This window comes from Drosophila miranda, chromosome XL (genome assembly GCF_003369915.1).
Source record: "Drosophila miranda strain MSH22 chromosome XL, D.miranda_PacBio2.1, whole genome shotgun sequence".
Lineage (NCBI taxonomy): Eukaryota > Metazoa > Arthropoda > Insecta > Diptera > Drosophilidae > Drosophila > Drosophila miranda.
Window position 1 is genome coordinate 16,009,761 of NC_046673.1, and position 12,175 is coordinate 16,021,935.

The 12,175-nt window shown below is 42.9% G+C and overlaps 1 protein-coding gene across 10 annotated transcripts in view; it reads right to left on the reverse strand.

Annotated features, from left to right (window-relative positions):
* Positions 1 to 677: 677 nt before the first annotated feature.
* Positions 678 to 12,175, reverse strand: part of LOC108157466 (insulin-like growth factor 2 mRNA-binding protein 1) — a 32,577-nt gene continuing 21,079 nt past the window's right edge. For 7 of the 10 annotated variants that reach the window (XM_033395777.1, XM_017289556.2, XM_033395762.1 and 4 more), the window contains 5 exons: positions 6,091 to 6,264; positions 5,291 to 5,665; positions 4,506 to 5,214; positions 4,187 to 4,342; positions 678 to 4,121 (listed from right to left, as the gene is read on the reverse strand). In XM_033395777.1, coding sequence (XP_033251668.1) covers positions 3,729 to 4,121; positions 4,187 to 4,342; positions 4,506 to 5,214; positions 5,291 to 5,665; positions 6,091 to 6,264 — 1,807 coding nt within the window. In that variant the 3' untranslated portion in view covers positions 678 to 3,728. The remainder of the gene's footprint in view (positions 4,122 to 4,186; positions 4,343 to 4,505; positions 5,215 to 5,290; positions 5,666 to 6,090; positions 6,265 to 12,175) is intronic. The other 3 variants (XM_017289583.2, XM_017289573.2, XM_033395788.1) reach the window with 1 other exon arrangement.

Below are 12,175 nucleotides of genomic sequence, written 5' to 3' on the forward strand. Positions count from 1 at the left end.
ACATATAAATATAAATATATCTATAGATACACATTTATAGATTCTCAAGTATAACAAAACAAAATGTCACGCATTTTCAACATATACATATATATAATCGCATATATATATAGTGGCTTGATTCCCGTATATATAGATCAATGTTAATGCCTAGCAACATTCTTATATACACTTCCCATCCTATCTGCATCTGTTTATCCTCAGACTCCTACTCCTAACTCCTCCTTCTCCTTATCCTGCTCTTATCCCTCGATTGAATCTGCTTCTGTTTCAGTTTCAGTTTCTGGTTCTGTTTCAGTTTCAGTTGGTCTGGCATATGTATATTATCTGGGTGGGGAGTTCGACCCACAACAAATCTTTTGTCGCATAGGGCTTTGGTGGGTGAGTGATTGATTGGTTTGATTGGTTGCTGTGTGATTTGATTGGATTGGATTGTGGTTAGGCTTTAGCTAGTGGGATACCTTTCCTAAAAGATTCTTTTTGTCTGAGAAGATTTACGATCGAAATTGGTTTGCTTGCTTTCTTTTAGTCTTAAATGATATGCCTTTTCCAAAGTTTGAATCATTTTCGTTTGTTTGCTTGTTCTGGTTCTGGTTCTGTTTCCGGTTGGTATTTCTTTCTGGATTTCCTTTCCTTCCTTTCCTTCTCATTTTTATTTTTATTTTGTTTTCGTTATATTTATCTTTTGCTTACACACTAACTTTAAGGTTTAGGTTTCTCGTAATTCGTTTCATTTTCTCTTTTTTTATTTTTATTCCATTTCTGTGTTTAGCTCATTTTTAGGATATCTATTCATTATGAACGTTCTTTGTTTTGTTTTTTTGTTTTTTTTTTTTGTTTCTTTTTGCTTTGTTTTTTCTTTTTGTAGAAGATAATGCACTTACATTGAGGTATTTTAATTACTTTTTCAATCTTCTTCATCAAAGTTCTTCTTGTGGTTTGCTTCCCTTTGTTTCTTCTTAAAAAGAACAAGGAAAATCTGATATTTCAAAAAATTGGGCTGCCCCTAAGCTTGTACACGCTGCTTGCTGGCTTAAAATGCTTCTTGAATTTTGTCCAAAAATGTTGTTCTTCTCTTCTTTGTCTGATTGTTTGCGTTTTTCCACAAAATTTTGCCACTCGAAAGTTTTCATCTTGTTGCTTGTTTTGACCGAAATGTTTTTTCTTCATGCTCTTTTGCGCTTGTTGTTTTTTGTTTTTTGTTTTGTTTTTGGTTTGCCGAAATGTTGATTTTTCTTTTTAGTTTTTATTTATTTTGGGTGCCTGAATATAACAGTTCTCTTTCCCTTTCTCTCTTTCTCTCTCTCTCTCTGTCTGTCTTTGATGCAAGTGTTATACAAACAAAAGGGTTGGGGCTGGCTGGGGCTTCCGGGTGTGGTTTGAATTTGATTTGATTTGATTTGTTTGGTTACATTAATTCTATGGAATAGCTACTAGCTACTAGTTGTAAGATTTACGTTAATTATTAGTTAATAGATAATAGATGATGCCTTAAAACATCACAGAATTGGGCTATTGCTGATGCTATATGTATGTATATGTATGTATGCTTTTGGCTTGATTGTAGTTTGATTGTTTGCTGCTCACGGGATTCAGTTACTTGGATTGCGGTTTCTTTAGCTATGGCTTGATTCTGTCATATACTGTTCTCTACTGCACTCTACTGTGCTACTGTTCTACTGCTCTACTGCTGCCATATGGTTTGAACCATATTAAATGCACTCTTCAGTTTTTTTTACTTGTGATTGTGTGTGGTGTACAGTTTGGATTTTGGATTGTGGCTATGTCTATCTATGTCAATATTTCTGTGTGGTGTCCCATCCATGTATAACAGCTTGTCTCTCTCATACACGCTCAAACGTTATAACGTAACACTTAATGTAACGTAACGTAACGATAAACTTTTCTTCGTTCGATTAAAAAAAATTAACATTTCAGCACCGTTATTTCATTTCTAGTTAGTTTCTTTCACTTTCACTTTCGTTTCTTTTCGTATTCGTATTCATTTTTTTCTTTTGTTTTCATTTCAAGGCAAACACATTACAATAGTTTCTTTAACACTTATACTCTTTTCTTTCGCTATCGCGTTCGCTCTAGCTTTTGCGCTCTCTGTCCTCCTCTAAGTATAATCAACAATTCTTGTAACTTCTTGCCACACACACAAACAAACAAAAAGAGCTATCAATACAAACAACTATCTTTTCCAGGCATCGACAAGACTATTTTACAGCTGTACAGTACAGTTAAACATTGCTCTCGCTGGACATTACCGGGAAAGGAAATCAAATCCCGCATAATGCCCACTCCTCTCCTCTCCTTTCCTCTCCTTCCATCCATCCATCTATCCATCCATCCATTACATCCATTACAATGGCAGCTCGAGACTAACTCAGCTACTTACTATATTGTATACATTAGATAGTTGGGTTTCTTTCCTTAGTTATTGGTGGTTTGGTTGTTTTTAGTAGGGTAGGGTTGGGTTGGTGTTTAGGTATCTCTCTGTTACATGTACTATGTACAACTGTTGTTGTTGGGCGTGACACCTACATCGACTGTTAGACATTGTGCTGCATATAACTGTTACAGTTTCCTGGCTGCCTTTTCTTTTCTTGTGTGTTGTTGGTTTTTCTTGTTGTAAATCTGCTTGAATCTCTCTTCTGTACTTTTCGGTTCGGTTCTTATCTGTTCTGTTCTGTTCAATCGTTCATTGAATCTTTCGTTTTATTCTGTTTTGGGTTACAATTTCGTTTATAATTTTGCATGTGTACAATAATTTCTCTGTTATAATTGTTGTCCAAACAAAACAAACTTTTCTTTTCGCTTCTGCTCTTTTCTATTTCGTTCTCTTGTCTCTCCTTCTTTATACTCTTTCCGCTGATCGGCTTTCAATTCTTGTTTTCACTTAAATTTAAGCTTTCTAAAGTTTTGTTTAAAAAAAAAAATTAAGAATTAACTTTTTATAATTAAATATATTTTTAAAAAAATCTAACGCATACAATGCTCAATTTTTCCTTTTGCTTCTGCTTTATGCTTTTCCTTCATGCACTCCATTCTGCGGGGATGTTGGGGAAGGGGGTGCGGGGGTGGTAGAATTTGTTTGACTGTGGACTTTGTGCCGTTGCTGTTGTTGGTGATGGAAAAACATCCCACAGTTATCTGTTATACATGGGACACACAGCACAAAGTGGGGGAGGGCGGGGTGGGTTTATAATTTTTTCCTTCTATTCAAGAATTTCACTTTATTTCGTAGCATGCATTGATTCAACATTTTCTTGTGTATTGTTTAGGATGGTTTTTAGTTGTCTGTTATACAACTGCAACTATTATACACTGTTATAAACTAGGAAGAACATCTTTCACATGACGATTTCAACCTGTTTCTGTTTCTTTATATGTTTTCCTGTTGCGGATTGGTCGCCTGTGCCAGCACGAAGGTGGCGCCTATGGGTGGTTGTGGTAGGGTAGGGTAGGGTATGGTATGGTATGGTTTGTGGTTTCTGCTTTTGAGACGAGGGTAGGAGGTAGTATTGATAGTAGTAGAAGTGGTAGTAGTAGTATTAGTTGTGGTAGTAGTAGTACATAAAAGAAAACCCTGCCTTGGCTATTGCTGATATCGATGGTTGCTGGTTGCAGCCTCCGATTGCTGTTGTGGCTGTTGCTGTTGCTGGTTGTTGCGGCGCTAAATCTTCTCCTTCCTCGTTCCAAGTGATATTTCTGCTTACTACTTCTTACTGCTGCGAGCTCGCCAGCTGCTGCTGGGAGGTGGCCAGAGTTTCATTGCTAGCGCTCAGTGGCGGCGACGGTTGCTGCTGCAATTGGTGCGAAGTCGCTGCCGACGACGCCTGCTGCTGTTGCTGCTGATGATGGGCAGGCGGCGTCGATGACGACGAAGACGCCGACACAGATTGATGGTGCGATTGCGGCGGCAGTGCCTGCTGCTGTTGCTGCAACGTCGGCGAAAGTTGCTGCTGCTGTTGCTGAAGCTGCTGGGATCCACTGGTCGCAGCACCGGCTAAGCTCAGTTGCTGTTGTTGCAGTTGTTCTTTGGCAGCTTTCTGTTTCTTGGTCACTGGCGGCGGGTTCGTGGACAACATCATGGCCCGGATGCGACGCTGGGCGGACTGCAATGATATACATGGATGGATCACAATCTGGCGCCACTTCTCTCTCTTGGCAAGCCACTCACCTGTACGCTGTAGAATGGCCCAATGATGTGAACGGGCGTCTCCTCATCACCGCCTGCTGGCGGGGCCAGGGCATGCTCTGGCAGCTTGATGACACTGCCCGTCACGCGCTGCAGTTCGCGCACATTCTGACCTCCCTTGCCGATAATACGGCCGACCTGTGTGTGTGTGTGTGTGTGTGTGCAAAAGAAAATCCATTAGTTTAAAGGAAACAAGGGTATTTCATGGCAATATATGAATAAATACAACCCGAAACCGATCCGTATACCTATCATTTACAGATAGCCCACCTTCGAGATAAACTTCGGTATGGTTTATTACCTGAGAGCTTGCCACAAGCAGTTCGACCGTTAGACGAACATCATCGGTGCCGCACATGAAACCCTCTTCGCGCATCTTCTCAAAGATCATGTACTGCGCCTTCCACTGACCCTCCGGTGTACCAACAATCGTTACTTTACGTTCCGTTTGTTGGTCCAGCGGCTTGTCGGCATCGAGGGGTGCAATCTTCAGGGATGCATTCGAGAATCTCATTATGCTACGTATATGGGAGCCCTTGGTGCCGATGATCGCCCCAACGGCATTGTTCGGTATATAGAGATATGTCGTCTCCTGCAGATCATTGGGGAAGACCGGCGGAACTACGCTGGCCGGCGTCTTGGACATGGCAAAGCTCTGACACGATGGGAATGGCATGCTTGTGTTAAAGACCATGCCATTGCCGGGTGTCGACATCATTGCCATGGGATGAAGGCCGGGGAACATGAGGCTCTGCGGTGCCATCGCCTGTAGGTCATTCTCGTAGCTCTGTCGCAGTTTGGTGCTGATCTGGTTCTCGGCCCGCGACATATTCTCGATCAAACCCTTCACCGTGATGATGCGCTCCAGATTGAAGCTGTTGATGTCATTGATCGAGCTGACGGTGATCTTCGTGTCGGTGTCCTGCATGATCCGTTTGATGGTGTTCCCAGACTTTCCAATGATCCTTCCAATCAGATTGTTGTGGGCCAGTATCTTCAGGCAGATTTCACTGTGGATATGGATGGAGTGCATAGAAATGGTATGATGCGGGATCTGACGTATGTGTTTCAGTGATTAGTGCTTACCCCTTATTCGTGGAGAGGGCCTCCTGTTGCATCACCTCCAGAATGCGCTTGCAGGCATTGGTGCAGTTCTCCGGATTGCCATAGATCGTGATCGACTTCTCCAGGGAGCCGACATTCTCCTTGCGATGCACATCCACACGGGCCCGACTCTGCTGTGTGATTGTCCTGATCGTGCTGCCCTGTCGTCCGATAATGGCCCCAACCATTTCGCTCTGGACGAGAATGCGCAGCGGGAAGTCAGCCTGGCGCCCGGGTCCCGGCATACCCGGGTACGTATTGCGCTGATTGCGCTGACTGCGACGCTGGTTTTTATCCAGCTGCTCGCAATGGAGCTTGTTGCCCTCGAATTCGACTCCGTTGAGGCCGCCAGCAGCTCTGTGGATGGGAAGGGTTTCGAGATGACATATGTATCCATTAGTGGGGGATTTTATACAGTGGAGATGTTGAGATCGGGGGTGTTTTGATTTCCTAAACATTGAACAACGGAAAGAGGATGCCAATTCCACACACGCCCACACACACACACACACACACACACACACACACACACAAAGTCCAAGCCCCAGCTCTCTCTCTCTCTCTCTTCTAAGAAATATATCCATGCTTAACACCGAGATTAACACAGAGATTGCTGCTATATAATCTCGAAACCAAATGGGATCATATATCGTATTGGATTTTGCTCAATGGCAATCCCGGATGTTAAGCCAGGATCTGTTGGGGGTTGGGGGTGGTGGGGGGGTCAATTGGGTCGATTGGGTAGATGGTTTTGATTTTGTTTTTGTATTGGGGGTATATACCTTTGCGCCTGCTCAGGGTTTTCGAATGTAATATGTACTGTTTGAGTAGATTGGTCCTTACTAGAAATAGCCTCGCATTGTTTCACGATGCCGAAGGGCTTCAGTAGCGGTTCGATGTCTTCGAAACGTGTTTGCATCGGTATGCCGCTTATTAAGAGTTTTGATGTCGTAACACTGCGAAGAAAATGGCGTGAAAAAAACACACACACGGTGAAAACAAAACAAAAAAAAAAGATAGAAAAACGAAAACAAAAAAATAGTAGTAATTGTAGTAGTAGTAGTAGTAGTAGTAGTAGAAACAGTAGTAAACCAAAAACACATAGGAGAAAGAAAAAAAACAACACAAAACACAAAAAAGGAAAAATGCGAAATGCGAAACGGTAGGATATGGATAAGATAAGTAGAGAAATGGCAGGGAATGTGGAAAAGGGGGAGGGAGGGGAATGAAGAAAAAGAAATGCCATGAAAGGATAACGGATAATGCAATAAATAGAGCAGCGTCACAGTGAAAGCACGTCGCATTAAAAGGGGGCGACAGACAGGCAGACAGACAGAACAGAGAGCTAATCAGCAAGAGAGAGAGAGAGAGAGAGAGAGAGATAAAGCCAGAGATGTAACATCGCAAATAGCATCTAGAACTTAGCCTTCCTAGGGTTACGTATGGATGTGTGTCTGCGTGCAAGTCTGTACTAAGGGAATCGCGATCCACGTACACGAAAAGTCAGGTTATGTTGCACTAAAGAGAACACACACGCGCGCGCACAGGACTGCCAGGGAATAGGAGCACTAAAAACTAATACCCGCAGTAACGGTAGCTGTACTAAATCGCGCAGTCAATAGTTGCTGTACTAAATAACGGCTCACGCAAGGCCAGTGTTGTTCTAAATAGAGCGCACGCGCAAAGGCAAAGAAAGAGAGCATCAATACAAACACACACACACATACATTAGCCGGCAAACTTTTTACCACAAGGAGGCGCCAAAAAAGGCCCGACAGAGGGCGTGTGTGCTGGGTTAGTTGTGTGTGTGTGTGGGTGTATACGTGTGTGTGTGTGCAAGCCTAAAAAAATGTACAAAATCTAAGCACATTTTACAAGCCGTGAACGAGCACGTGAGTTAGTTGCTTACAAATATATGTATGTACATACATATGTACACATGTGGGATAAATGGGAAAGGATCTTGGTGTTAAAAAAAGAGACTTCCAATACTTAAGCAAACTACATACATATAAAGAGGATGTGAGAGATGTGGGGGCGCCCTCCCGATACACCCAACAGTAACCGTTACCTGTGCTTCGCCCACACCGTCGAATTTTGAACAGCTTTATTTTTAAAGTAAAATGTATAGATACAATAAGAAATCGTATCCTCATTCCATATCGACATGGAAAAGACCTCCATTATGAAAAGAAAACCACAATTAATCACAAAAAATCGAGAGAGCCAGTCGAGTGTTCGAAATGAAATTAACTGAAGCAAACAAAAATCTGGGAATCCCGGTCACAAACACAACGCAGAACGGCGACAATGGCGCCGCTTTTGTGCTGCTGCGCCGGCGCCTCAGCCTGCTATTTTTTTGTCTCCTTCTTCTTCTTCTGTCTAGTTGCTGATCGCGCTCTGTTTTGCAACAAACCTTGGGCTCAAGGCGTATGGATATAGGGTAAGGCACTCTCCCAATTGGCTATCGTTGGAGGGAGAATGGGACTTGAATGCCTCACCTTATATATGTACATATAAATATTCGACCTATTTTTTGTATATTTTCCTCTTGCTACTGATATTCTAACGTTCTTCTTTCCCGGCATCTTGCCCTGCAGAAAGCCACCATCAACGAAGAGTATGTATGGGCATGAGGAATGAGAATGAAAGAGGGCAATGCAATGGCAAAAACGACGCCTGGAATGTTGCACATTTAATATCGTGTTTATTTTTCTTGGAAGTAATTTCACTCCAGTCGCCCGACGGCCGACCGACGACGACCGAAGTCTCGTCGTCGCCGCCAACAACATTAAGTTGCAAAGAAGAGCGAGAGAGAGAGAGAGAGATCAAATGTGAAGAGAAGCAGCAGACAGGAAGGAGTAGAGAAGTCGGTTTTTTCTTTTGCTCATTTTCATTTTGTTTTTTAATTTAAATTTCAGTTTCTGTTTCTTGTGAATGATCTCCATATGTACATACATACATATGTACATACCATATTGTATATGTATTGCCAAACTGTTCAGTACTTGTCCAACTGTATGATGGCTTCCTTAAACTGAAAAGCTCTCAAACTTTCTCTCTCAAACTATAAAATAGACAACCGGCAACGTGAGCGAGAAAAAGAGGGCAAAAAAATGATCTGCAGCGCATTCCTTCCAGCATTCCAATCGCATTTTACCATTACACAGTACTTTGGCCCCTTCCTGACAAACGGTTGACCATCGATCCCATTTTTTCGCTCTCATGCCGTCATTGCCGTTTGTTTCTTTCCTTCTGCGCCGCATTTCTCAGGCGGCGGCTGTGCACGCGCTCCAGCTCAGGCTCTATAGATATTTAAGTTTTTTTTTCCCGGAATTCCAGGCGAATTCTGCCAGCGTTTGCTATTTTGTTTGGTGTTGCTGCTCTCTTCGCTGGAATCTGATCCCGCCCGTTTCATCCAGTGGCCTGGATTCTGGTGGCCTGGCTGCCCCCAGCCACATACACATATGTACATATTTAGATGTACATATGTAACTGTAACTGCTGAGCATGCGTCACACGTCTGCATTTGAGGGCTGCAGCCCCAGCCCCAGCCCCAGCCGCAGCCGCAGCGCCCCAGCCTCTGCCTGAATATGCATGCAAATGTCATGTTGCAGTTCGTTGACGCTGACGCTGGCAGAGCAGCGACCGCAGTGCATATCCAATGAGAATGCTCCATTGCTTCATTGGCTTTCTTTATTTCTCCCAGCAGCAGCAGCAGCAGTCATTACCGTGTCTTTGTTGCATTTCACCTTTCCTGCGTTCTTTTCTATTCTTTTTCGACATGTGACTAAGTAAATGACCTATGAGGTCCGTGAGAGCGAGAAAGGCGCTTTTTTGCTGTTCTTCCGTTATCAATGCGGGGCGAGACACTTCTCTGCTTACCAGTTAACGGTACTACTACTTTACATGGGCTAAAAGTAGCCAGCCACAACTCCCCGCTAGTAGCAGAATTCATTCAGAAGTAGTCATGGGTGGTTCCCCTAGGAAAATCATCCCCTGCCACATTAGATAAATTTTTCGATTGACGTGTATTAAACAATGAATGACGTTTATTTGCTGTCATTTGACGTCACTTCGATACAAATGACGCGACCAGATATCATTCGCTTTCAGTGATTTTGGTATTTTTACAATGAAATATTGAAGAGATATTGCGTCAAGTGACAGGCACACTCAATGCAAAGAGCGAATTTATTCTGATCATCTTTCTAAAATGCTTTAAAATTTTTTAAACTCTAAAGTTACGCAAATTCTGGCACTTTAAATTAAATATTAAATATCATTAAGTACAGATCAGAATTTGTTTCTCGAGCTGGTGGAACCAACCAATCTAATCGAGATATCATTTATGTGATATACATTTATGTAACTACGGGTTTTTAAATAATTCTCAATGATTTGGCAAGCACCCATCATATGTGCCGCTCACGTCCACGTGTAGAACAGGGGTTGGATCCAATAAATTGTTCCGTTTTGCCTGCCGACCTCTGGTCTAAATCAAACCATTCCTTATGTTTCTTAAGAGCGGAGTAAAAGCCTATTTTCGATACGATATATGTTTGTTTTTTTCTTCAATTAAACGGAAAGTTCCAAATAAGTAGTTAACATCGAATGTATGCACAGCTCCATTCTGGAAGACATGAATTCTAGTGGAGGCATCAGCTCCTCCCACTAGCAGCTCTTCGGTGAATGGCCGTGAATCCACGTAGTGAAAGTAATCAGGTGTAGCCACCGGCCGGCTAGTAATTCACCGGTGAATAGCCCGCTGACTGCTTCACGAGGGCTGCCCTCTTACCCTCCCTCCCACCACACAACCAATACAGGCGCAGCGCCGCAGTCAGCAACGGGGCGCCGTTGCGTGTTCTTTTTCTCTGCTCTGCATTTATCTCTTTCGCACATATAGAAGAAAAAAACCCGACTCAATGCACTCACAAACACACGCATCGGCCTTTAATGCTGCGCTCGCTCTCTTGGTGCGTGTGTGTTTCACTTTGCTTTCTTTCTTCCCTTTTTGTTGTTGTGTTTTTGTTTTGTATAACTTTTATGAATGAAAAACTCTGAAATCTGCTTTTGACGCGGCCTGAGTTGCTTTTTATTGCAACTTTATTTCTGTCTCTTGCTGGCGGACGCCGACAAACACGTGAACACATGCACAGTCTGTCTGTGTGCAATGAATGCCCTACGGATGTGTTGGGTCGCGTGAGCGGGTGTGAGTGTGCTTTTTGTGTTCTATTTTCATTGCATTCCACAAGTTGCTGGTTGCGATTGTGGTGCAGTTAGATACGTAGAGAGAGAGACAGAGAGAGCGGGAGAGAAGTTGGTTCTTTTTTTTATTATTTGCAGAGCTTATCTATTCACCCCCTACTCTTCGCTGCACTTGGCGAAAAACTGCATTAAAACAATTTGTTTTCTGAGCGGACAAAAAAAACTTGTTTCCCCCGAGAGCGTGCAACCAAAAAAGAGCAGCCAGCAGCAGCAGCAGCAGCGCTTTGACCTAAATTGGTTTTGCCTGCTTCCCCTCATTGTCTTCTCGATTGTATGGATGTACAGTGGAACCTTCCACTTGTTGCACATTCGTATAGCGTGCTCCGATTTGGATCATATTTGACAGGTTTCTGCGGATTGATGCAGTGACTGTCGTGTCAAATCAATAAAAAGTGAAGAGTATTCATGGGATCTATGGAGGGCCCTAAATCATAACATCTGTTTGTATCTGGTGGTTTTATTTTCGGTATACTCCCGGCATAGAAATAAAAAAAATATTCCTTGGAGAGACCATAGATTGCTCCTTTTTCCGTGCCTCTATCTGTATCTGTATCTGTATCTGCATCTGCATTTCAAATATTTATTGATTTTATTCTCTTCCCGTGGGGCCCACTGTAGCTTTTATTAGTGCATTCCTCCTCCCACTACAATAAGTCATATGTATGCGTATATCTGTGACAAATTTGTTATATTTTATGTGTACATTCATATTGCTGCTCTTCCCATTGCCCTGCGTCGTTATTTCTGTTTGCTTTTTATTTATTTTTTACTTTTTTGCGAGTCCATCAACATGGAAAAGTGACTGCAAAGGACAAAATGGCGAACAAGGAGTGTGTGCTTGGAGTTGGAGGGTGGAAGGAAGGCAAGAGGAGGCTGGTGGTATTCATTGGTTGCAGCCAATACTTGAATGTGCGCTGTGTGCAACAGGGTGCAAGCTGGCGGTGTCGGCGGTGGGCGTGCCACAAAGCTGCCATATGGAGACGACAGCGATGAGACCATTGAAAGTGGACAAAGAGCCGCACCAGCAACCAGTCAACACCATACCACCATACCACCATGCCACCATACCACCAAGCTCAAAAGCAAACAATTACAGATGCATACATATATGAACTCATAGTACGCTTTGGCCACTGCAGTGGCTGTGGGTTGTTCGGATTTTAATCCACTTAGGATCATATTTATATCTTCATATTCATTCTAGCTGGCATATGAAAAAGATAAGCCCAACGGACAGGGCACGTCCATGCTCCTATCGCTCCTATTTGCAAATGAGAATGCCCGAGAATTTAAAAAACAACATGCATGTTGTGTTCATGATGAGCTCGACTCGAGTTTTCCTTATAAGGGTTTTTTCTTCTTGTTGGACTGCTGATTTATAGCATAGATATTCCGCAAGGGTATCTAAGGGTTCGCTCTTCGCTTTGGCTTTGCAATTCATTTTAATTTGAACCAGATGACAGAATGATGAATGACATAAAGGATACACACACACACACACACACGCGGACAGAGAAGAGAAGAGAAGAGAAGACAGGGGAAATGGTGAAACTTTCTTTCACTTGAACTGGGATTAATGACCGGACATTCCCCTTAGCC